This window comes from Cricetulus griseus (assembly GCF_003668045.3).
Source record: "Cricetulus griseus strain 17A/GY chromosome 1 unlocalized genomic scaffold, alternate assembly CriGri-PICRH-1.0 chr1_1, whole genome shotgun sequence".
NCBI lineage: Eukaryota > Metazoa > Chordata > Mammalia > Rodentia > Cricetidae > Cricetulus > Cricetulus griseus.
The window spans coordinates 227,769,593-227,794,614 of NW_023276807.1; the positions used below are offsets into that span (position 1 = coordinate 227,769,593).

At 37.0% G+C, this 25,022-nt stretch overlaps 1 protein-coding gene across 1 annotated transcript in view; it reads right to left on the reverse strand.

Moving 5' to 3' along the window:
- Rb1 (RB transcriptional corepressor 1) overlaps positions 1–25,022 on the reverse strand; it is a 132,795-nt gene that overhangs the window by 79,509 nt on the left and 28,264 nt on the right. Inside the window, 6 exon segments of the mRNA XM_027390147.1 lie at positions 1,603–1,680; positions 3,819–3,961; positions 8,010–8,120; positions 13,171–13,238; positions 14,582–14,620; positions 23,166–23,285. Coding sequence (XP_027245948.1) covers positions 1,603–1,680; positions 3,819–3,961; positions 8,010–8,120; positions 13,171–13,238; positions 14,582–14,620; positions 23,166–23,285 — 559 coding nt within the window.

Sequence of the window (25,022 nt, forward strand, 5' to 3'; positions counted from 1 at the left end):
GTCTTTGGGGTATGCATCCAGAAGGGATACACGTGGGTCATATAGTAGTTCTATTTTTAGTGTTTTTCAAGACTGCCTTCTTGGTTCCATCAAGACTAGACTAGTTACATTCCTACCAGGTTATAGCTTCTGAAGACTTCCTCTCATTCCATAGGCTGTCTCGTCATTCAATAGTTTCATTTGCTATACAGAGCATCTTAGTCTCATTCAATTCCTCAGCTATCAGAGTCTTTCTTTTTTCCCAAAAGAATCATACCTCTACTTTAAAGTATTCTATGTTTTTCTGTAGAAGTTTCAGTTTCTGATCATCTATTACAAAGTTTGATATGGTTTAATTAATTTTTATAGGATGAGAACCAGGAGTCTAACTTCATTCTTCTACATGTAGCTTTCCCAGGATTACTTGTTGAAGAAGCTATATATTCTCATTTTGTTTTGGTATCTTGGTGGCATTCCTTCCTTCCCCAGGTCATGGAATAGTGTGAGGAGCATCGGTAAATTTGGCAGTTAATCCATCCGGACCTGAGCTTTTCTAGTGGAGAGATTTATTACTCTCTCAATATTGTTTGTAATAGATCTGCTTATATACTCTTGGTTTAATTTTCTAAATCATGAATGTCTTAAAATTTATCCATTTCTTCTAGATTTTCCAATTTATTGGAATATTAGTTTTCAAAGGTGCTCTAATGATCCTCTGTTTTTTGTTGGTGTCTGTTGTTTCCTTTTCAGTCTCTAATTTTATTAAGTTGGGTCTTTCTTCTGGTTCATTTGGCTCAAGGTTTGTCGATCTCATTTATCTTTTCAAACAATCAAGTCTTTGATTCACTGATTCCTTGTTTTGTGCTACAGAGAGAGAGAGAGAGAGAGAGAGAGAGAGAGAGAGAGAGAGAGAGAACGAGAGCGCGCGCAAGAGAGAGACAGAATGATAACAGGCTAGCCTTCAAGTTAAACTCAAGACCCTCCTGTGCTGTGGGACTAGACTGCAGGCATGTGCCACCGCACCTGGGTCCTCCTGCAGTGTTCTATTTCCTAGTCTGCCTCTCCCACTAGCACCTTAAGGATAGTGACTGAAAGGCAATCTCTGTACCCACATTATCTAGCACAACACTTGACACATACTGAGCACATAACAAATTCTTAAATTAAGAAGTAGCTCACAATGCAAGTAAAAGAACCAGTAGCCTAGCTTTCTAATTTTATGCCTTCTGATAAATTATGTTTACTTTTACTTTTGAATCTATGCTTTTAAAACCTTGCCAGGTGGTGGTGGCACACACCTTTAATACCAACACTCTGGAGGCAGAGGCAGGCAGATTTCATAAGTTTGAGGCCAGCCTGGTTTACAAAGTGAGTTACAGGACAGCTACACAGAGAAACCCTGCCTCAAAACCCAAACCCAAAACCAAAGAAACCAAAGAAACAACAAAAAACCTTTGTTACTATAGAAAAGTTAACTTTACAATTCTATTCAGCTAAGTTTTCTTGGAGAAATAAACAACTGACATACAATAAATTGATTTTAAGAAATGTAAACAATTATTCCCCTCCCCCAAAGTCTCAAAGAAACCATACTAATTTTAATTGAATTGTATTTCAAATTACCTCTGGAAGCCCATTAGATGATACAATTCCAAGTGAATTGATAAAAGGGATAAAATTTTTGAAATAAACATTTTTCACCTGAAAAACATAACATTAAATTATATACATCTAAGATTACAATAATGAGATACATTAAAATTTAAAACAAAATAAAATCTAGTCTCAATAACTGTTAACTGGCATTTACAGTACATTCAAATTAATAATAATTATTTATAACTGTCTAAATTATTTACTTTTTAATATAGATTTCTGACCATAAAATAGAGTTTAAGTGGAAAATTGTTAATGAAATGGGATTTATGGCATAAGGAGCCACTGAAACCAACATTTTCAAGTGACACTTAGAAAACAGATTACTGGCTGCTCTACAAGAGTAATGATTATAGAATTGTTAACTAATTGCTTTTCTTTTACTAACTTTCCTTTCCAAACTTGTAGTCTACATTTACTGATTTTTCTACCAAATAGTATACTTGTTTCTAATTAGTTCACAGTTACCGGAGATATTTGGTAGTTAACCAATTAGTATAATTAACCAATAGTTATATATTTTGCTATACTTTGCTATATTTTGCCAATTAAAATACTAAAGTTTTTATTAGCTACACTTGAATAACTATATAAACATTCTAAATTTTAAGAATAAGTTCCTTAAGATGAAAAATTTATTTATCCTAATCTTCAAAAGAAAATGTAACTACTTATGTTACAAAAATCCAGGGAATTAAAAATGCATTTACTACTATCTGTTCCCTTATGACTAAACAGCAGAATTCAGAGAGCACTATTTCAGCCACATTTGTCAGCTAATTTGTGTGGGTAACTTGTGCCTCTAGAAAGGTGAAAAGCAAGCATTTAGGCTTATATACAAAGTTACTATATACATATGAATACAGGCATTCATGACATTAGTGAGTACCACAATGGAAAGCCTACACAGCTTGGTAATGGTTTTAACACTTCTTTAATTGGATCTTGGAAACAGGTATCTTCACTCCTCCACAGAGTTGTCAGAATTTCAAAGATGCAACATTTCATACATCTGGTGATATGAATTATAGACAAAGTTTCAAAAAAAAAAAAAGCTGTGAGAGAAAGAATCTGTAAAATGAACAGAGACCCTGTGCCAGATGTCCTGAACTTTAGGTTCACTTCGTGATAAGCAACCAGTCTCTGGAAACATGTCTACTCATAATATAAGGAAGTGGGGTGCATTATTTGTAGGAATCCTTTCCATTCCAAATCTTGAAGAAAATAGGTAATTACTATGTGTTCGTAAGTTATCTCCAACAGTTATTAACATCTGATACAATATTTGAAAAGAGAGCCATAAAAGGCTAAACAGAAACTGAATGTCAGATCACTCACACTAAAGTGAAACTCTAAGGTTTCTTGGCAGGGTGTTTTAAACACTAGGGATATTAGTCAAGTCAATGGAATAGAAGAAGAAATACATTTGAAAACTATTGCCTTCATGATACACATTCAGTAATTCCAGAAGAAAGCTATTCTCTTTAAAAGCTAAGTAAGAATGTATAAAACATAATTTTTCCAAGTATTTTGTTCCTATAAAATAGAAATGGTTTGTCCTAATTTAAAAAAAATAAGAAAGCATGCTCACAACGAAGAGTATGTATTGTCAAGCAGACTTTGCATATATATCTACTTCAACTGTTTTAAAGAAAGTGTAGGACCCACAGCTAAACCTTGAACTGAACTGAAATCCAGATGCAGAGAAGGAGGACTGATGAGCAAAGGGGTCCATACCAGGTTGTTGAAACCCACAGAAACAGCTGACCTGAACAAGGAAAACTCTTGGTCCCCAGACTGATAGCTAGGAAATCAGCAAGTGACTGATCCAGACCCCCTGAATGTGGGTGTCAGTGAGGAGACCTTGGAAATCTATGGGGCCTCTTTGTAGTGGATCAGTACTTATCGCTACCATAGGAATGGAGTTTAGGAGCCCATCCCACATGGAGGGATACTCCCTGAGCCTAGACACAAGGGAGTTGGCCTAGGCCCTATCCCAAAGAATATGACAGATTTTAAAGACCCCCCTCCCCATGGAAGGCCTCACCCTGGGGAGCAGAAAGGGTATGGGATAGGTAGAATGTTAGTTGGAGGGGACAGGGGAGGAGGGGAGGGAGAAGGACCTGGGATTGACATGTAAAATTATTTTCTTTCTAATAAAAAAAAAGAAAAGAAAAAATTACCTCATCTATATTACATTCATGTTCTTTACAGAGAACTTCAATAATTCTTGTATCATTTTCTAGTTGTTTTGCTATCCGGGTACTCCTGTTCTGACCTCTTCTGGGTGTTCGAGGTGAACCATTAATGGGTATTACTGCTGTTTCTGTAAAAATGGTAAATTAGGTAAGAACAACTGTACATTCCATATTGAAAACAATTACTGAAATTGGGGTGGGGATGTAGCTGAACTGGTAGAGTATTTGCCTAGAAAAGCATGAAACCCCGGATTCAATTTCCATCACCACGCACACCAGGAATGCTAGTGCACACCTGCAATCCCAGCTTTTAGGAGGCAGAGGGAGAATCAAAGTTCAATACCATCCTTGTCTACATAGTGAGTTCAAGCCTAGCCTAGGTCACATGAGATCCTATCCCCAAAATAATTACTTAAAATTGAGTGAATTTTAAAGCAAAATAATGATGCATTCTAAGTATAACTAAGACAACATTAGAAATAATCCTTGCAGAATTGTATTCCACTAATTATGGCTCGCTATACAATTAACAATTTTAACTTATTAATTAACACCTGCTGGGTCTCCCCTTGTTTTATAGTGCTGGCAATCAAAACCAGGGTCTCTGTGAATGCTACACAAATGATCTATCACTGGGCCACAGCCTGTTCCTGAACGCTAGTTGTGACGTATATGCTGTTACTAGTTCTTGCAACTCACATTCTTTTCACTCCAAATGCCCCCCCCCCAAAATGCTGTATCTCATAAACCCAGAGAAAGTCCATTAAACAGACAATTTATAAATCACTTGTAAGTGTATTCTACTCAGTATATATGATCAAAAATATTTCCTGGGCTGATGAGATGGTTCAGTGGACAAAGGCGCTTGCTGTCAAGGTTGACAACCTAGTTCAATCCCTGGAATACAGCGGAAGGAAAGAACTGACTCCTCCAAGTTTCCTTTAACTTTCACACACAGGCCTGCACACAATCCTACTACCCTACAAACAAATACTAAATGAGTATAAACATTTTTTCTCTATTTTTGATCCTTAAAATTAATAAGCAAATATTTCTAGGTTATATTTATAAAAACAGTATAAATTTTTTAAGTATTCGCAAATTACAATGTATTTAAAAGTTGTAGCGTATGGGGCTGGAGAGATGACTCAGTGGTTAAGAACAGTATCTGTTTCCAGAGGACTCAGGTTCAATTCCCAATATCCACATGCTGGCTCACAATTATGTGTCCAGGTCCAGGGGACAGGATGCCCTCTTCTGGCCTCCACAGGCACCAGGCACATAAGTGGTGCATAAGCATACATGCCTCAAAACACACATACACATGACAAGCACAAACCCACTACTCTGATTATTTAAAAAATAAAACATGAGAGAGTGAGGAGAGAGAATCAGAATGCTGCTTTGTGCTACAGATTAAAACTAGGACCTTCTGTGCTCTACCACTGAACTACATCCACAACCTAGAGGAGCAAGTTTTATAAGTATAACAAGCCAGGCATAGTGAATGGTGCACACCTTTAATCACAGAGGCAGAAAAAGCTCTGTGAGTTTGAAGCCAGCACAGTCAACATAGTGAGTTCCAGGGCAGCATGGGCTACACAATAAGAGTCTGTCTAAAAAAAATTAATTTATCAACCAATTACAAAGTAGAGATTTCATGTAAATTCTGATTTAGCCAGCTTACAGATAAGAAACTTTTATTGGATATGAACTAACTGAAAATCTGAACATTTACAAAGTATTTGATGGCAATAAACAGTAACTAATAGTTTTTAGATGCCATAATAGTACTTTTTTTTAAAAAAATCATCTTTATTTTTTATAGAAAAATATATCAGGATGAAACCAAATACAAGCTGGGGGAACTTGTGGGATACGAGGCTACAGACAGGTCACAAATTATCTTCTGAAACTAGGCCATAAGTACATAGAGACAAACTACATCTCTTTATTCGAAATCCCTACCACAAAAGCTAATTAAAAATATACTGCACTCAGACAATTCAGTTTCTCATGCTGGTTTCTCTTTAACAATGCACTTAAACAATGAATTATCTAAACAATGAATTATCTAAAGAACAACAAAGACATCTATCTGAATAAAGTAACACAGTACAACAACTTTTTATTGTATTTTGGGAACAGGATCTCACCCTGTAGCTCTGGCTGTCCTGAAACAAGCTATGTAGACTATCTTGTCTAGAACTCACAGAGATTGGCCCACCTCTGCCTTCCCGGTCTGGGATTAAAGGCATGCATTATCATACCCTTCTAAAGTTTCAACATTGATATAAACAAGTGATGAAAAGGGAGGCAAAAGAAACATTGAAAGGATGGGAACTTTTAAAGTATATTTACTATTTAATATATACTTTTAAATTTCTCCAGCTTTGTATGAGGATTATGCTAGTTTAAATTCTATGCCTCTTCCACCAACATATGCTTAATATGTTGTCAAAATTCTCCTCCAGACTTCATTTGCCCACGAAGTCACTGTTCACAAAGATGAATTAGGCTTCACTATTTCAGCCTCTTCAACAGCACGCTTAGACTTGATGTTTTGATCTGTTATCTATTTTAGTACTACTCTTAGCACTTTTATCATTTCAGGAGCTAGCCTGTCCTTAGCGAAGTGTACATTTTCTACTGTACAAAAGTGATTTCAAGGTCCTATTTTTGAGGCAACCAAAAAACAAACAAACAAACAAACCCATTTCTAGTTTAAGGCATAGACTTAATCTACACTTATCTTTGCTTGATGCTATCTATAACAGCAATAGTTATTTTTATTTAAATGCATTTCCCATCCTTCTCATCACCCACTGAAACAGTATCAATTACTGTTCAAATAGAAAAGTAAGTTACAAAGCATACAATATCCATAACTAATCAAAAACTGAAATTGCTACTATAGAATGGTCCCCTTCCCAAGAGGTATGAATCACATCTGTCTCGTCTTCTGCTCTAGTTTACTACAAATCTCCCCGTACTTCTTCAAGGGAAAAGGGAAATCTTTTCCCAACCTTACCTACTCTTCAAACTCATTTCAAAAACCACTTCTTTTCTATGCTATTGATTGGCCCACCACTGCTACCATAAAATCTTTCTTCTTAATTTTATTTTATTTTTAATTATGTGTGTACGTGAGTGTGTTATGTCAGGGGTATATTTAAGTTAGTGTAGTACCCAGAAAGTACAGAAGAGGGCATTGGATCTTCCTGAAGCTGAAGTTAACCTGAAGCTGAGGTTGTGAGCCATTCAACATGGATTCTGGGAACTGAACTCAGGTCCTTTGCAAGAATAGTATGCACTCTTCACCACTAAGTCATCTTTCTAGTCCTTGTTTTAATTTTATTATTATTATTATTATTATTATTATTGTTGTTGTTGTTGTTGTTATTATTATTGTATGTATGTATATGTGTGTGCACATTAATAAACATGTGAGGGTACCAGGGCACACCCGTGGAAGTCAGAGGACAACTTTCAGAAATCAATTCTCTTCTTCCACCATGAATTCTGCACACTGAACTCAAGTTGTTAGGATTGTACATCTCACTGACCCTGTAAAAACTTTCATATCTCTGAACCTCCCAAAACACTTGCTTTGTTTTGATTAACCCAGAGCACTTCTACTAATTCTTAATTATTTGTTCAATGTTTTATCTTTTCTCTATGACTTATACTACTGGAAGGCTGCTGTTGTTTGAATCTAGAAATGTCCAGGCCCACATGTTAGTCTCAGTCCCCAGCTTGAAGCTATTGGCAGAGTCTAACCAGCCCAGGGGTTACTTCAGAGCATCTCTAGTAGGATAATGGGACTCCATCCTCTTCCTACTCTCTTGCACAACTCCAATAGAAGGTGAACAGTTTTACTCCACTATGTGAGTCTACCAAGATGTATTCCCTTACTACGGACTCAAAGCAAAGAGGCCAATTGACTATGGACTGGAAACTCCGAAACTGAGCTAAAAATAAGTTCATCACATCTCAGGTAATTGATCACATCAGGTATTGTCACAGTTAAGCAAAGCTGAGAGCAAAAGGCAGAGTCCATTCCTGATTAATGTTTTATCATCCTCTCAGTTTTAGGATTACACAGACCTATAGGACATTCAGTAAGTAATCAGTGAAGATAAAGGAGAAGAGTATTACATTGTTGACAATACTTACTGTATGGTTCTCGGAGTAGTGCAGGAGGTGAGAACTTAATAAAATAGTCAATTACACACAACATTAACTGAAATGAGATTACCAGATCATCTTCCATTTGTAATACTTCTCCTAAAAATGAAGAAGATCCACATTTAAACATGTTAAAAATTATATTTATCTATTGATTTACTTACCCGTGTGTGTGTGTGTGTGTGTGTGTGTGTGTGTGTGTGTGTGTGTGTATGTTTGTGAGCACAAGTGTATGTGTGTACATGTACCATAATGCACATGTGGCAGCCTGAGGACAACTGCAGGAATTGGTTCTCTTCTTTTACTAGTGGGTCCCAGGACTGGACTCAGGTTGCCAGGTTGGTGGCAACTGCCTTTACATGTAAAGCCATTTCACTGGCCTCAAGATTCCCATTTTTAAGAAAATGTAGAAATTGGTACCTTAAATTCAGAGAAAAATGTGAGTAATGATATATATATAATATATATATATTATATATATATATATATCATTTCATTTGCTAATCACCAAAGTCATAATAAACAGTTACCTTTTTTTTTTGCAAAAAACAAAATTTTAAAAAATGAGATTTAAGACATAAATGAAATTAGAAATCTAGGTAGTATTAACCTACCCTCAGAACTTTAAGATTAGGAGTTATAATAATCAATCCTTATTAAAATCACTTGGCATTACCTTTTATAAAATTTGCTTCCTATTTTGGTCTGACCTACAAAACTCATCACTTCCAGAAATGATGCTGAAGCATGATGCATGCTAATCTTTCACCCTAAATATTTATAAAAAGTATCTCATATACTCATTTAATTCCCTTCAAAATATTACACTAACCAAAACCATCAGGAAATAGCAAACTCAAACCAGGCAGTGATGGCACACACCTTTAATCCCAGCTCTTAGAAGGCAGAAGCAGATGGATCTCTATGAGGGCAGCCTGTCTACAAAGAGAGTTCCAGGACAGCCAGGGCTACATAGAGAAACCCCATGTCAAAAAAAACCAAAAACTAACAAAGAAACAACAATAATAAAAAAAACCAAACCCAAAACCAAAAAACTAAACTCAGAATATAATTAAAGGCCATCTCTAAATAATTGTTTAACATAATATTCTAACAGTTTATGTAACACATAAATATATAGCTACAAGGCTTGTAAATGCATGAGTAGGTATCTATATATAAGATAAATTATGACCAAATCCAGCAACTGCCTATTTGCTTATGGCTCTATTATTTTTAAGAAAGACATGTAGGGGCCAGAGAGACTGCTCATGGTTAATAGTACTTGCTGCTCCTGTAGAGGACCTAGGTTAGGCTCCCAGCACCCTTATGGTAGCTCACAAATGTCTGTAATTCTCAATTCAAGGAAACCAATGCCCTCTCTGGCCTCCACGGGTACCAGGCATACATATGGTACATACACATACATAAAAGCAAAACACTCTTATGTACAAGATAAAAATAAATACATATTTTTAAATTTGATTCACTTTCTACTTTGGGGTATAATATTCTAAGCTTTAGCAATAATAACAGCAATTATTGAAACTCCCAAAATGTGTGAGAAAATGGATAACCCTGTATCAGGTGGGTGTTTTAAGTCCATATGGTATGGTACAAAAGTATGTTTGCAATGAATTCAGTGAAGAAATATCACAGGGGGTGTAAACAACAAAGTAGAAATGTCTGACATGAAAATGTCACCAGGAAACTCATTCATTTGTATGCTAACTTAGTTAACAATGGTGAAGAAACAGGTAAGCTTGCTGTCAGGCATGGCCAGGAAAGTCAGATGAACAGCCTCTCCGCTCTAACAACACTCTAACAGGGACACACACTAGTGAAGTGCTAACAGTGGCGATAACAAATCTGGAACAACTCTCCAGCAGCATGCTCATCTTTGTCATCCTCTGGCTTGGAGGGAGAGGTAACTTTTACAGAAAATAAAAGGAAAGTAAACCATGATGGCTAGCCACCCAGTATACGGTGCTGACTGGGAAAGGAGCAAAGTACAGAATTTGTTTAACAAAGACTCAGAACCTCAAAGGCTCATAGCACCTCAGATGAATTCTCTATTCTCATCCTTATATTCACTAAACATATCAGAATGCCAGTTTACAGCACACTGTCATTCTCTGGGGAATACAAACTAACCGCACACTAAGTGTACAAGGAATGAAGGGAGGGTCTATCAAACTACCTCAAAGAAAACATTAGCCACATCAAGTCCTATAAGATGAAGGAGAAAAGCATATATAAAAGAAAAAGTAAACTCACAAAAGGGGAAAAATCAGAGAATCTAACAGGAAGAAAATACTTCAAAAAGAAACAAGCAAGTCATCCTGTATTATGGTGAACTCCCAGTGCTGGGGATGCCAGGCAGGAAGATCACTGTGTCACAGGTAGTCTGGGCCACATGTCCAAGAACTTGCCTTAAAACAAATGAACAAACAAACAGAAGGACGCACTGATCTTAATTTATATAATAAAAAGGAGTCAGCTGAGCTAACAAAGAACTAGACACAAATAACAACATTACAAAAAGAGTTGAGACCAAAACAAAAGACAAAACAAAAAGAACCTACACATAATGCAAAGTTGGGGATGTAGGTGAGTGGCAGAGCATGAGCCTGGAATTCATGAGCTTTGGGTTCAATTCCTAGCATTGCCAAAAAGACAAAAAGAAAAATGATTAAAATAAGAGAAAACAAATATGGATAACAAAACAACCTGATATAATGTTCAAAGAAAACCTAACTGAATAAAATAACACCTTAAAATATAACATTATTAAGCTGGACGGTGGTGGTACATGCCTTTAATCCCAGCACTAGGGATGCAGAGGCAGGCAGATCTCTGTGAGTTCGAGACCAGCCTGGTCTACAAGAGCTAGTTCCAGAACAGCCTCCAAAGCCACAGAGAAACCCTGTCTCGACCTCCCCGCCCCAAATATATATCATTATTAGGATATCTCAAAAAAGAATAGAATGCCTAGTTAAAAAATAAAAATGTAAAAAAAAAAAGTTGGGCTGTGGTATCACATACCTTTATTCCCAGTACTTAGGAGGCAGAGGCAGGTGGATCTCTGTAAGTTTGAGGCCAGCCTAGTCTGCAAAATGAGTTCCAGGACAACCAAGGCTACACAGAGAAACCCTGTCTCTTAAAAACAAAACAAAACAAAACAAGAAAGTAAATGAATGCAGAATGAAACAAATCAATAGATATCCTAGAAAGGTATTAAACCTGAAATGTAAGTTTCATTTACTATTATTTTCCACATATGAGCATTTGTCTGCCTATATGCCTGGTGGCAGGAAGGCCAGAGGAGAGTAACAAATGCACTGGAACTCGCGTAGCAGATGTGAGCTGCCATGTGGAATGAAACCAGGACTCTACTGCAAGTGATTTAACTACTGAGCCATCTCTTCAGACCTAAACCTCAAGTTTAAAAAAGAACCCATTAAGTAAGTATTCAGCAACTAAATGACAGTACGAAATGAAGCGAGCCTCAGGTTTTGCAAAATCAACATGTGATGCTAAAAAATATTGCCTTAAGGGACATAATGACTCAAGAACAGGATGCACTGTCAAGTTGTCTTTCAAGATAAATACTGTGGACATTCTCCATTAACATGGCAAGCATACAGAATATGACATCAAAGGACCTAGTTTTTTTATTTTATTTTTAATTCCATGGGTTGGAGAGATATCTCAGCAGGCAAAAGCACTTGTCACCAAGCCTGAGACATGCACACACATACACATACAATAAGTAAACCAATGTACAAGACAATTTTAAATACCTAATGACACAATCCAGCTAGCTAAGAAATGGATCAAAATCAACAACTCAGAAACAGAGAAGCTATATATAATAAAGTAGTGATAATGGGCACAGAATGCATTCAAACACAAAACTGAGACTAAAGGCATGTAGTAATATAATTACAGACGAGCAGATGTTATGGTCTGACAATGAAAGAAATAGATTGCATTAATTAGAAAGTGGGGAGAGGGAGGAGGATGTGTCAAGAGAGATTATTATCATGTCTTTTCAAAGTAGATTAATGTACACTGCTGAAGAATTCCCTTTTCCTATCTATGGCCATACCACCCTGATTAGTACTTGGATAGAAGAAATCTTTCTTCACTAATGGTACTTTGATGGTGTGAGTCTGAATGAAAATGGCCTCCATAGATTCATAGAGTGTCATTATTGGAGATGTGGCATTGTTGGAGGAAGTGTGCCACAAGAGTGGGTGGGCTTTGAGGTTTCAGTTGTTCAAGCAAGGCCTAGTGTATCACTTTATCTTCCTGCTGCCTGTGGATCCAGATACAGAACTCTCAGCTCTTCTCCAGCAACATGTCTGCCTGCACGGCACCATGCTTCCTGCCATGATGACAGTGGACTAAACTCTGAACCGTAAACCAGCCCCAGTTAAATGCTCTCCTTTATAAGAGTTGCTGTGGTCACAGTGTCTCTTCACAGCAACCAGAAACACAAAGGAGACAGGATTCAGGCTGTTTTCCATTAGCACAGTATACCGGATTCTCCTATTTGTTGACTACTCATCATGGTTTATTTACATTTTACTTGTCTCCCATCAGTTTCTACTTTCTCCAAGTCAGAAGAAGAAAAATATGAGTATTCACCTGGAATCTGATACAGGTACTAACATTTAACCACTACTTTTTTCCTTTTCATTGTATTAACAATTGTCAAAATAAAAGGCTAAAAAAGAAAAGATTATAAGAGGAAATATTTTAAGAAATACCATATAAAGTGACTAAACACTTGCTATTTCCACTTATTACTTTTCTTGTAGAATTTAAATAAAGTTAATTTTTAAATTTTACAATTCGCTAAGCACTGACTTCCATCCCCAGGACTGCTAAAAGCGAAAATGTACAGAAAATAGAAGAGAAGGGGGGAGTAGGAAGGAAAACAGTAGGAAAAGATAGGAAATGAAGCATTTCTAATGATGTCTCTAATGATTACCATAACTACAAAAATGGTTTACAGTTAATAAGCCATGTGGAGAATACAATGGAAAGATACAGTAATTCAATAAAATTTTCCATACTATTCCAAATGAACAACTTAATCATTATATTTGACACATCAGCATGCAATAACATGTTCATTTACCTTTAGCTAGCAAAAAAGTGATCCAAGAAATTTTTAGCACCAACATAGAATTTATTTCAGTAGATATCCTAGTAAACAAATACAATAAAAAAATTAGACACTGACAAAGTTTTTCAGCTTTACTTTTAGATAGTTTGCTTTGTCTTAAATTGTAGACTTGAGTTAAATAAATACATAATGGAATACAACCCCCTTTAAAAGAACAATTTACACCTAAACTCAATTTATCTCAGTTCATTTGGTGTGTCTACCAAAATACTTATTCTAATCTAAACTTAGAAAAGCCCAAGGTACTTTCATTTGTTTCTAATTACATTTATACTGTTTGCTCTTTGTTTTCTAGTTAAGATGAACAATGTAAGCAAAAAGAAAAAAAAGATTAGTAGTGTTGGTTTATCAACACTTTGCCTTGAGAATTTTCCTCTATAATGGTCATTCATTAGAATTAACAGGTTTATATAAATTGATAAATGTGCAATTTGCATTTCTAACTAGCATTTCAATGCTATTCTTTAAAGGGCCAGAAAATCTCCAGGACTACTTGAGCTGTTTCCAGAGAAGAACAAGGACAAACTGTTCTGGCCTTCGGTAGATGGTTTCAAGATAATTTAGGATTTGAGGGAGGGAGGGAGGGAGGGAGGGAGGGTGTGTGTGTGTGTGTGTGTGTGTGTGTATGTGTGTGTGTGTGTGTGTGTGTGTGTGTGTGTGTGTGTTGTCTACATGTGTGTCCATGCACCACTTGTGTGCTAGGTGCTTTCGAAGGCCAGAAGAGGTCTATAATTTAGGATTTGAGGGAGGGAGGGAGGGAGGGAGGGTGTGTGTGTGTGTGTGTGTGTGTGTGTGTGTGTGTGTGTGTGTGTGTGTGTGTGTGTGTGTGTGTGTTGTCTACATGTGTGTCCATGCACCACTTGTGTGCTAGGTGCTTTCGAAGGCCAGAAGAGGTCTTCAGATGCCATGGAACTGGAGATACAGACAGTTGTGAGTCACTGAGTGGGCGCAGGGAATCAAACCTGGATCCTCTGGAAATAAGGAGTGTTCTTAAGCAGAGTCTTCTCTCCAGTCCCTAATTTAGAATGTATTTGTTCTTATAAAAATGTATGCAGCCTTATTAACACAAGCCCTGTGATAGATCCTCAATAAGTATTTAATGAGTGGACTGCATTTTCCCTAGAACAGTGACAGAGAACACTGAATCAATTTCCAACTAATTAGTTCTCCTTTGCAATGCATTTTTGGAGCAATATGAACAGGATTTTATCACCTCAAGATGTATGTTACCCAAAGTAACCCTAGCGGTATCAGTATGTCTGAGATTAGTCCAGAGGGAAAAAAGGTTTTTTTTTGTTTTTGTTTTTGTTTTTTTTTTTGTTGTTGTTTTTTTGTGAAAAGTAACATGCTTTAAACTACTTACACACTGCTGGGTTGTGTCAAATATATAAGTTCACATGTCCTGAAAGAAATAAATAATTTCATTAACATGATAGATTTTTTAAAAAGTTACTTTTAAAATACTACTGCAGCATGAATCATGAGCACTCTAAAACAAAGTTAAAATACATCTACCTACTACCAAGTGACATTTCATATCACCGTGTCCAATTACAAAAGGACTGGCTTCTATCACTCACTTTTAAGTCAAAACCCATGATAATATCAGAATCTTAGGTTAGTGGTTAACTATGACTATCTAACTAGTAAGTCATATATATTCATATAGTTCATCCTACAATAAACAAGCTTTGGCATCACAATCTTCACGATCCAGAGAATTGTACAAGTAAGATAAGAAAAGAAAACCTTGATTTGATCCAGGGTCAGCAACACTAAAGCTAAATTATTCCATAAAACTAGTCAATAAAAATATAAACTCCATTTACAAAGTCTAGGGTGGCCTTTTAAGGACAAATGAGACTATGTCATTCCCCAGTGTAAAATCATTCAACTTTCCAGTGCCTGCTGTGCACAGTCCCAGCTCACTACCAATCAGAACTCTCCCTACCTTCCAGACATCCAGACATTCAGTTCAAAGCACATCCTGCTACTGTTTTTGATGTTGTGCACACACTGGTCACATGCTTAGTATGCCTGGTTCTAGTCCCCACTCACTTTGCTTCATCCATTTCTATTTCTAATCCCTATTCAGGATTTTCTTCTTCTCTACATTTTTTCCTTAGTCAAAATCACCAGTACTGAGGTTACCCTTCTCATCCAGTTAAGATATACAACGTATCACATCTTTTCTAATTAAATACAATACAACAGAGCAACACAATCATTATTGCAATTATTTTTCTTTTTCATGTGTACATGTTTTTGGTGTATACATGTTTGGTTTGGTGCATATACATATATGTAGAGACCTGAGGTTGATGTCAGGAATCTTCTTCAATTGTTCTTTCATCTTATTCTTTGAGGAGGGATCACTAAATCAAACCCAGAGATCATGGATATAACAGCGTACTAATGGTTAATTTTTTTAATTCTTTTTTTTAAATTATGATGGTTTTTTAAAACATTTTATTTATTTAATTTATTTAGCTATCTATCTATGTATCTATCTATGTATCTATCTATGTATCTATCTATCTATCTATCTTCTGCCTGAATGCCAACAGAGGGCACCAGATCTCATTCATGGTGGTTGTGAGCCACCATGTGGTTGCCAGGAATTGAACTCAGGACCTCTGGAAGAGCAGTCAGTGCTCTTAACCTCTGAGCCATCTCTCCAGTCTAATGGTTAATTCTTGATGGGGTTTAATTTATTTGCAACAAAACATAAAATACTTCTTTATAAGATCTTAACTTAAATATTGTTATGGTTTGAAGGTGAAATATCCCCAACAGGACCACACTTGAGAAAGAGAGTCACTGAGGCGGCCTTGAGGCTTTAATAGCCCAGACTCATTTTCTGTTCATGTACTCTGCTTCCTTTTATGGATGCCCTGCCACCATGCTTGCTGGGGGTACCACATCTTCCTCACTATGAGAAACTGTATCTCTCTGGAACTGTAGATCAGAATGATTCCTTTCTCCATCAAGCTCTTTTTGTGGGAGGTATTTTATCACAGCAACAGAAAGCAACTAACACAAACATATGTATAACCCATTTAGAAAATGCTGAACTCAACCAAACAGATCTATTGGCCCAAACTTCTAAACACCCGTCACCTTAGTACTTTGTGACTAGGGATATAGAATCATACACTATTATACAGTGCCTTCCAAACAGACAATGTCTTCTTTCTTGTTTTAAAAGCTAATATTTGGGCCTGTGAGATAGCTCAGCTGGTAAAGGTGCTTGCTGCTGAGCCTGACAACCTAAATTTGAAACTGGGACCCAAATGGTAAAAGGAAAGAACCAACACCTCCCAGTTGCCCTCTACCTTCCACTCTGTATCATGGCACACATTTTCCTACATAAAAAAACAGTAATATAAAACCTGAAAGTTAATATTCATGAAAAGTTTATTATGTTTATACAAAGCCACTGAAAAAAAGCACTATTTATGTATTACCTCATTTAATATATTAAGCACTTAACAGGTTATTTTTGGTTGTCAACTTGACTACATCTGGAATTAACTAAAACTCAAAAATAGAAGGTACATCTGTGAAGGATTTCTGCCTAATTTGAAATGGGAAGATCTACTTCTAATCTGGATCTCTGAGGTAGGAAAACACTCAAGATTTAATCCAGATCTTGAGATGGAAAACACACCTGCCAATCTTTAATCCAGATCTAATTTGGGCCATGCCTTCTTCTGGAAGCCTATATAAGGACATGGGAGAAGGAAGTTTTTACTCTTTGCCTGCTTGTTCTCACCGTGCTATCAAGTCCATTCCTTCACTGGCATTAGAGGATGGATGGATAGATAGATAGATAGATAGATAGATAGATAGATAGATAGATAGATAGATCCCAGCATATACTGAAGACTAGTGGAGACATCCAGACTTGTGGAGGAGCAACTACTGGATTCTTAGACTTTCCATTCATAGCCAGCCATTGTTGGGTTGGCTGGACTACAATCTGTAAGTCTTTGTAATCAATTCCCTTTCTCTATATAGATTCATTCTATAAGTTCTGTTACTCTCTAGGGCCCTGACTAATAGGCACTCTCATTAACTTGTTTTAGATATTAGAAAATAAAGTACCCAACTTAGGTAACTCATTTATCCAGGATCACACAGTACATGATCAGGTTAGAAGCCAGATCTGTGTCACTACTTCTCCACTAAGCCCTACTATAGCTTTTCCTGTTTTGGTAGATAACTACTGTTTTTGACAGAGGAAAAGAAGGATGGATAGGATCTTTATTCTCTGTTATAAGAGCACATTTGTACTTCATAATGCAGAAAAAAATCTACATATACTTCTGTAAACAGCCCCAGTCTAGGTAATGCCTCAGAGAAATGCAACAAGGCTCAACAACCTTAAGAGTATGTAAACCCAGCTTCATACACAGAGATGATAACGAGGGCAAACTGCAGGATAGAGAAGATGGAGAAGCACCGTCACAAGAATCTCAAGCTGGACCAGAGTGACAGGAACACTGACTGCTACTGTTCCCATCCCCTGTACAGTTTGTTAGTTAGATGGCAGGGAAGACAGTTCTGCAAGTTAATCGGTCTCCAATTGCTGATTCTCTAAATAAAGCACATCTTGAAGACTCCAATCCTTACTGCTCACTGGTGTTTGTGTTAATGGTCATCATGAACTCTCACATTCCAGTTATGTTTCTGTGAAAACTGTTGTAGTGAATCCCACTGACCAACCTGGAAATACTGCTGTTCATACTGGCCATTAGGAAATAGAATACACAAAGATCCTGAACACTTCAAAACTGTCTACATAATATCTAAAGCTTTTCTTTTGCATTTCAACATACAGTAGATGTAATACTCTTTTCTTCCTTCTCCTCTGAATTTTCTGGCATCTAAGAAATACTCTGAAACTTTCTTTTCCCCACCCTTCCAAACTACTTAAAAGTTACTTTTCAAAATACAGACACAAGAAAATTCATGTATAATCTTAAGATTATATGAATATAAGGAAAAATATTGAGTTAATGGTATTTTTATTGACCACTGACTGTTCGTTGTTTCAAGAAAAAGAAGATGGCAAGTTACCTAAACAAAATATTCTGTAAAGTCTAAAAATCACTTATGAGGTTACTCCACTGTCCTTTTCTGTTTTCTATTTTCCCAGGACAGCAACTGCAATTATAAGTGGAAAGAATAATAAATAAACAAACAACAAGCAAATAAATAAACCTGAAAACAGAAACTAGTGTGAAAGCAGAGTACTGATGTCAGACAAGAAAGTAAAACTACCTGGAAGTATCAATTAAAATTACTATAGTAGAAATATGGACAGAGAAATCTTACAGGGCCCCACCCCTAGACAAATAACTACAGGCAATTAAGAAATGCTGAAAGTGGGAAAAGTAGTCTCCCCCAGGGAGGAGCCCATTAACTGCTGGTTACCCAATACCACGTGATCAGCCCTGAAATCATATGCATAGAAGTAACACTAAATAGACTCAGCAGGTTATAATTACACATTTCGTGTACATGCAACAACCACAAAGAAAATGAGGCAAAAAGAATCTTGAAGTCTTCAAAGGTATACAGGGTGGGAGGTCTGGGAAGAGTTGGAGGAAAGAAATGGAATGGGGAGAAAAGATATAATTATATTTTAATAATAAAAATAGAATAAAATTTTATAGCAAAAAGCAATAACTATACTGTACCCCAAATTATCCCTAGCCCTCAAATTCTAGATCTAGAAATAATCTAATGGTCTTATTTCTTGTTTTTGTTTTTTAGTACTGATTTGTGTAGAATTTTCTTTTGCTCTTCAAGATTCATTTCATTCTTATTTATGTTTATGTGGGTGTATCTCTGTTGTTTATACACATGTCCATGCAGGTGTCCTGCACGGGCCAGAAGTTGGAGTTACAGGTAATTGTGAGTCACTGGAAACGGATACTGGGGGCCAAATTCCCATAATCTTCAAGAGCAGCAAGCAACCACCTCTCCAGCCTACTATAATTTCCTTAACAACTAGCTCAGTGAAGTTTTTGCTTACTTTGCTTACTATGGATGGGAAACATACAATTCTGTCAAGCTTCTTTTGAATCATTTTAAGCTATGCACTACTGGCTTGGTTTTTCCCTTGTGCACTGTCACAATCATAGTATGCACTGATAATATTTAACACTACAAGTACTTCCTCACACTGCTATGTCTCATCAAAACTGGCATATAATTATTTGATTATATTTATAATACTCAAAATCTGGTTCGGAAGAACTTGTTTCTAATTTTCAGAGATCTAAATAACATCATGACAGAAATCTCTGAACTTTTTCATACTTGGAGCCATAGTCTTATGAAAACTGCTGAGATGATGAATTAAGGGGTTATGAAAACATTTAGAGAATTAAAAAGATCACTATTAAATTTTAAAGAAACAAAAAGCATATATGTGTATTATATAATACACACATACATATATTAGTATTATGAGGTCCTTAGTGTAAAACAGTAGCCTAAGGAAAGAAACATTCCAAAATGATTGTTTCTGGCACTAAAATATTTTCTTGATGTGCACTTTGTTTAGGACCATCTATACTACACAAGTACTCTATAATCAGTTCACACTTCTTAGACAATTTGTCATTTCTTTTTAGTAATAAAAAGAAAGTCTTTTTCTTGTGCAAAAGATTCTACTCTTAAAAAAAAAAAAACAAAGCGGGGAGGGGGCAATGGCATTACTTTACAATTAATAAACAACAACAAAAAGCAAAGGCCCAGACTGATGACAGATGTCTTTAATAGGCAGAGAGATCTTTGTGCATTCAAGGCCAGCCTAGTCTACATGATGAATTCCTGACTAACTTTAGCTATATAGCTACATAGAGAAACCCTGTTAGAAGAAAGGAAGGGAGGGAGGAAGGAAAGGAAGGAGGGAAGAGAGGGGAGAGAAAGAGGAGAGAGAGAGAGAGAGAGAGAGAGAGAGAGAGAGAGAGAGAGAAGAAAGGAAGAAACAAACAAAAAAGAAAGGAAGGAAGGGGAAAAGGAAGGAATTAGAAAAGAGGGAGGGAGAGAAAGGAGGGAAAAGAAAAGGCAAGGCATTATTTCAAAAGCTCTAGGGCATATCTAGAAATAGTGGGGCATGCCTCTGATCCCAGTATCCAGGAGGCTGAGGTAGGATTATGACTTCAAGACCAGGCTAGGATGACCTGTCTCAAAAAATAAGTAGGATGGGGGTATGCTGGGGATGTAGCCTAGAATCTATGAGTTTAAGGTTAGAATGATATATGTGAGAACCTATGTCCAAAAAAAAAAGAGGAGAAGGAGAATAAGAATAACAACCCCTAGTCCAATCTTTGGTGCCTTTTTTCCTCCTCTTTTTTCACTTCCACCATCACAACTCTCAAGTTTTAATAACCCACCAATTAAAAAGCAAAGGCAAAGAAAATAGTTACATGCCTCTGTGAAGAAATCTCTTTCTAGTGTCCCTATTCTCACTCACCCCAAAACATCTAAGGACCCACACAGCTATATTTTTTTGAGACACGATCTCTTTATGTAACCCTGGCTGTCCTGGAACTTACTATGTAGACAACACCGACCTCAAACTCACACAGAGATGCCTGTCTCTGTTTTCTGAGTATTGAAAACTTAGAACTGACTGGCCTTATAAAAAGCACCTTAGTGCTGAGATTAAAGGTGTGTGCCACCATACCCAGCCTCCACTTTTCTCCTTTCTCTTTATCATCCTATTACAAAGTTGCTTATTTAGCTAAAACATTACTTTTCATATATTCTTGCTCAAATGCAGTGATCTTCAAAACAAATAGTAACAGACATATGCTGTATTAAGGACTATAATACTTGGGTTAGAAGACTATGGTCTGTATGAAAAATACATTTTAAAAAATGCAAGCCAATAAAATAAAAATACTGATGATAGCTTATGTTGGAGAGGGTGTGGAGGAAGGGGAACACTCCTCCACTGCTGGTGGGAGTGTAAACTGGTACAGATACTTTGGAAATCAATATGGCAGCTTCTCAGAAAATTGGGAATCAATCTACTTCAAGACCCGGTTACACCAATCGTAGGCATATACTCAAAGGATGCTCAATCACACCACAAGGACAGTTGTTCAACTATGTTCATAGAAGCATTATTCATAATAGCTAGAACCTGGAAGCCTAGATGCCCTTCAATTGAATAATAGATAAGGAAAATGTGGTACATTTACATAGCGGAGTATAACTCAGCTGTAAAAAACAATGACCTCATGAAATTTGTAGGCAAATGGATGGAAATCATTCTGAGTGAGGTAACCCAGACCCAGAAAGACAAACATGGTATATACTCACTCATAAGTGGACATTAGAAGTAAGTAAAGGATAACTAACCTACAATCCATAGCCCCAGAGAGGCTAAATAACAAGGAGGGTCAAAAGAGGGATGCATGGATTTCCCTGGGAAGGGGAAATAGAAGAGATCTCCTGGGTAAACTGGGGGTGGGGTCGGGGAGAGGGGGGAATGGAAACTTAAGATAGCAGGCTGGGCAGGCTGGGTGCTGGAGGCAGGGTGGGGGCAGGATAGAGGGAGAGACTAACAAAAGAGATGTCATGATGGGGTGGTATTTTGAGGTTAGGGAGAAACCTGGTGTCAGGGAAACCCCCAGGTATTTGCAAAGATGACACCAACTAAGACTCCTAGCAAGAATGGAGAGGGTGCCTGACTGGCCATCTACTGTAATCAGATTGGTGACTATCCTAATTGTCATCAGAGTCTTTATCCAGTAACTCATGGAAGCAGATGCAGAGATCTACAGCCAAGCACTGGGCTGAGCTCAGGGTCCTGCTGAAGAAAGGGAGGAGAAATTATACAAGTCAGGAGGGTTAAGGTCATGATGGGGAACCCACAAAGACAGCTAATCTGAGCTCATTGAAGCTCATGGACTCTGGACCAACAATTAGGGAGCCTGCATGGGATGAACCTAGGACCTCTGCATGTGTGTCACAATTGTGTAGCTTGGTCTGTTTGTAAGGCTCCTAGCAGTGAGATCAGGACCTGTCCCTATCACTTAGCAGGCTTGGGAACTATTCCCCATGCTGGATTACATTGTCCAGCCTTAATACAGTGGGAGGAGCTTGGTCAAGCCTCAACTTGATGTGTGAAGCTTTGTGCTAGCCCATGGGATGTCTGCCCCTTTCTGAAAGGAGATGGAGGAGGAGTAGATGGGGAGGAGGTTGATGGGAGGTGGGGAGGGTGAACGAGAGGAGAGAAGGGAGGGAAACCTGTGGTTGGTATGTAAAATAAATGAAGAAAAAGGTTATTAAGTAAAATAAATAAATGCAAGCCAAGCTTAGTTGTGATTTTCCATTTGAACAGTGCAGGTGGACTCTTCTCGACTACCACTTGGAGCACAGATCACAACTTAATAGCACAGGTCACACACCTTCCATTGACCATATGATGTCTTTCTAAGCAGGAAGAAGTTAAAATTTAGATCACTATTTAGAACTACAAGTTCTATTAGACAAGATGGGAAGCAAGCTCAAAGTCTGAAGAAACAAATGACAGGGAAGTCTAGTAAAAAGTTAATCTGAGGCAAGCATTCAGAATGTTTGAATAAAATACCTAAAAATAATAGCAAAAGGGATTAGGCTACAGGATAATACTTAATACTTTCATTAAATACATAACAATTCCCAGATTAAATCTAACTAAACAGTGATGTGAAAAATGGGAGTATAAAAATAAAAACCAAAGCCGGGCATGGTGGCGCACGCCTTTAATCCCAGCACTCGGGAGGCAGAGACAGGCAGATCTCTGTGAATTCGAGATCAGCCTGGTCTACAAGAGCTAGTTCCAGGACAGCCTCCAAAGCCACAGAGAAATCCTATCTGGAAAAACCAAAACAAAAAACAAAAATGAAGGTGTAAGCCTAATGATGCTTTTATCTTACCGTTCTAATTTGCTGTAGAGTGCACATAACACATTGTACTTCTTCAATAGTCTTGACACAGCATTATCAACTTTGGTACTGGTATCAATTTCTTTTAGTAAGTCAAAGAATTTATAGACACTATAAAGAATAGAAAAAGAGTACATGAGTAGCTATCAAAATTTGTTATTTCATTTTCAAAGCATATATATTTCAATTCAGAAGATGACTAGCTCTACACTAAATTACTGTATGTCCTTGGGAAGGACTGCACTTGTTTTTGCATTTTACTAGAAGCAACCCATACTCCAATATCTACCTACCCCTGACTACATCTACTTAAAGTTGAGAAAACAAGAAAATCAGAGGCATAAAGAGTATGTATATTTATTTCTAGATATACATGCATGGGTTTTTAGATTAAATTTATTTTAACTGATGCACAAAAGTCCAAGAATTGGACATTTTAGGGGAGTAACATGTGATGTTTTCATACATATAAGGGCTGCATAATGATGGTAAACTTTTCTATCCCCTCAAACATGTATTGCTTGCACACGGCAAAACATTTAAAATACATTCTTTCCAATTTCTGAAACACACTATGCCCATTACTAAACAGTCATCTGTATCTGCATGTTTTTTAAAATAAGTTTCCATTAATTCATTCAGTTCCAACACAAAACAAAACTATACAGTTCTCTTTAGTGCTTCCATTTTCATATTCAAAAGCTCTGTTCTCATTTATTTATTCTTTGCACAAATAGACATCTTTCACCCCAAAGCCTTCTACTTCCCAACAAGGACAGACTCAAGTAACAGTGTGTACTGCATCCACGGCTTCCCACATCTCCCTTTTACTATACCTCTCAAACTAGCTGCCGATAACACCCTGCTTGGTCTCTGACACTGCATACCAGACAGCTCATGTCAGGCTGCTCTGCCCATGTAGATGCCCCACCATGTGAATGTCTACCTCACCTTGCTCTGATAATTTTTCTACACCACTTGGCATTTGTCACACACACACTGAAATTCTTTGTCTTACCAAAAGCTTCAGGACTGAGTATTTGGAGAAAGAAAAAAAAAAAGCTAGCTAAAAGCTAGCTTTTAACAATTTCAAATTGTTAAATGACTTCTAGTCATTCATTATTGTTTTCTATGAAAACTAATCTTCAATATACATCCTTTCAATAGGGCAGTGCAGACAAAGTTATCAGATACATCTTATACATAAATTACTATCTCTTCTTTCTACAAGATCTCAACATATATCCCTGACTGACCAACTTGCTATGTAGACCAGTATGTCTTGAACTCACAGAGATCAGCCTGCCATACACAATCACATCTGACTTCATACATCAATTTCTAATTAGTTTTATATATGATACTATATCAGCTAAGTGAACCAAAGAGTATTAGAACTATTATAGGCTGTCCAACAACTAGAAACATCCTCAGCTATGGCAGGTAAGACAGCACATGTCTATAGTCCCAGCACTGCGGAGTCTAAGGTAGATCACTTAGGTCCATGAGTTTGAGACCCACCTGGACAATACAAGGTTACACCTCAATTGAAACAAACAAAAAAGCCTGAGTTAATCAGTATAAGGCAAGGAACATTTGGTAAAGGGTGCTAAAAGTTTTTATGACATAGAAGGTATGAAGCAGTGTTGGTAAACTATGTTTAAAAGCAAATAAGGAAGCAGGAATGGCAAAAGACAATAGAGATCAAGATGCCAACTAGAAAAAACTGCTTTGAAATTTCATCTTAACAAAGTTTAGAAAGCTAGTAAGAAATGCTAAATTTAAAATAAGGGACTAGGGTCAAAGAATGAATTGTCATTCTCTATGGGCTCTTAGTTTACATTTACT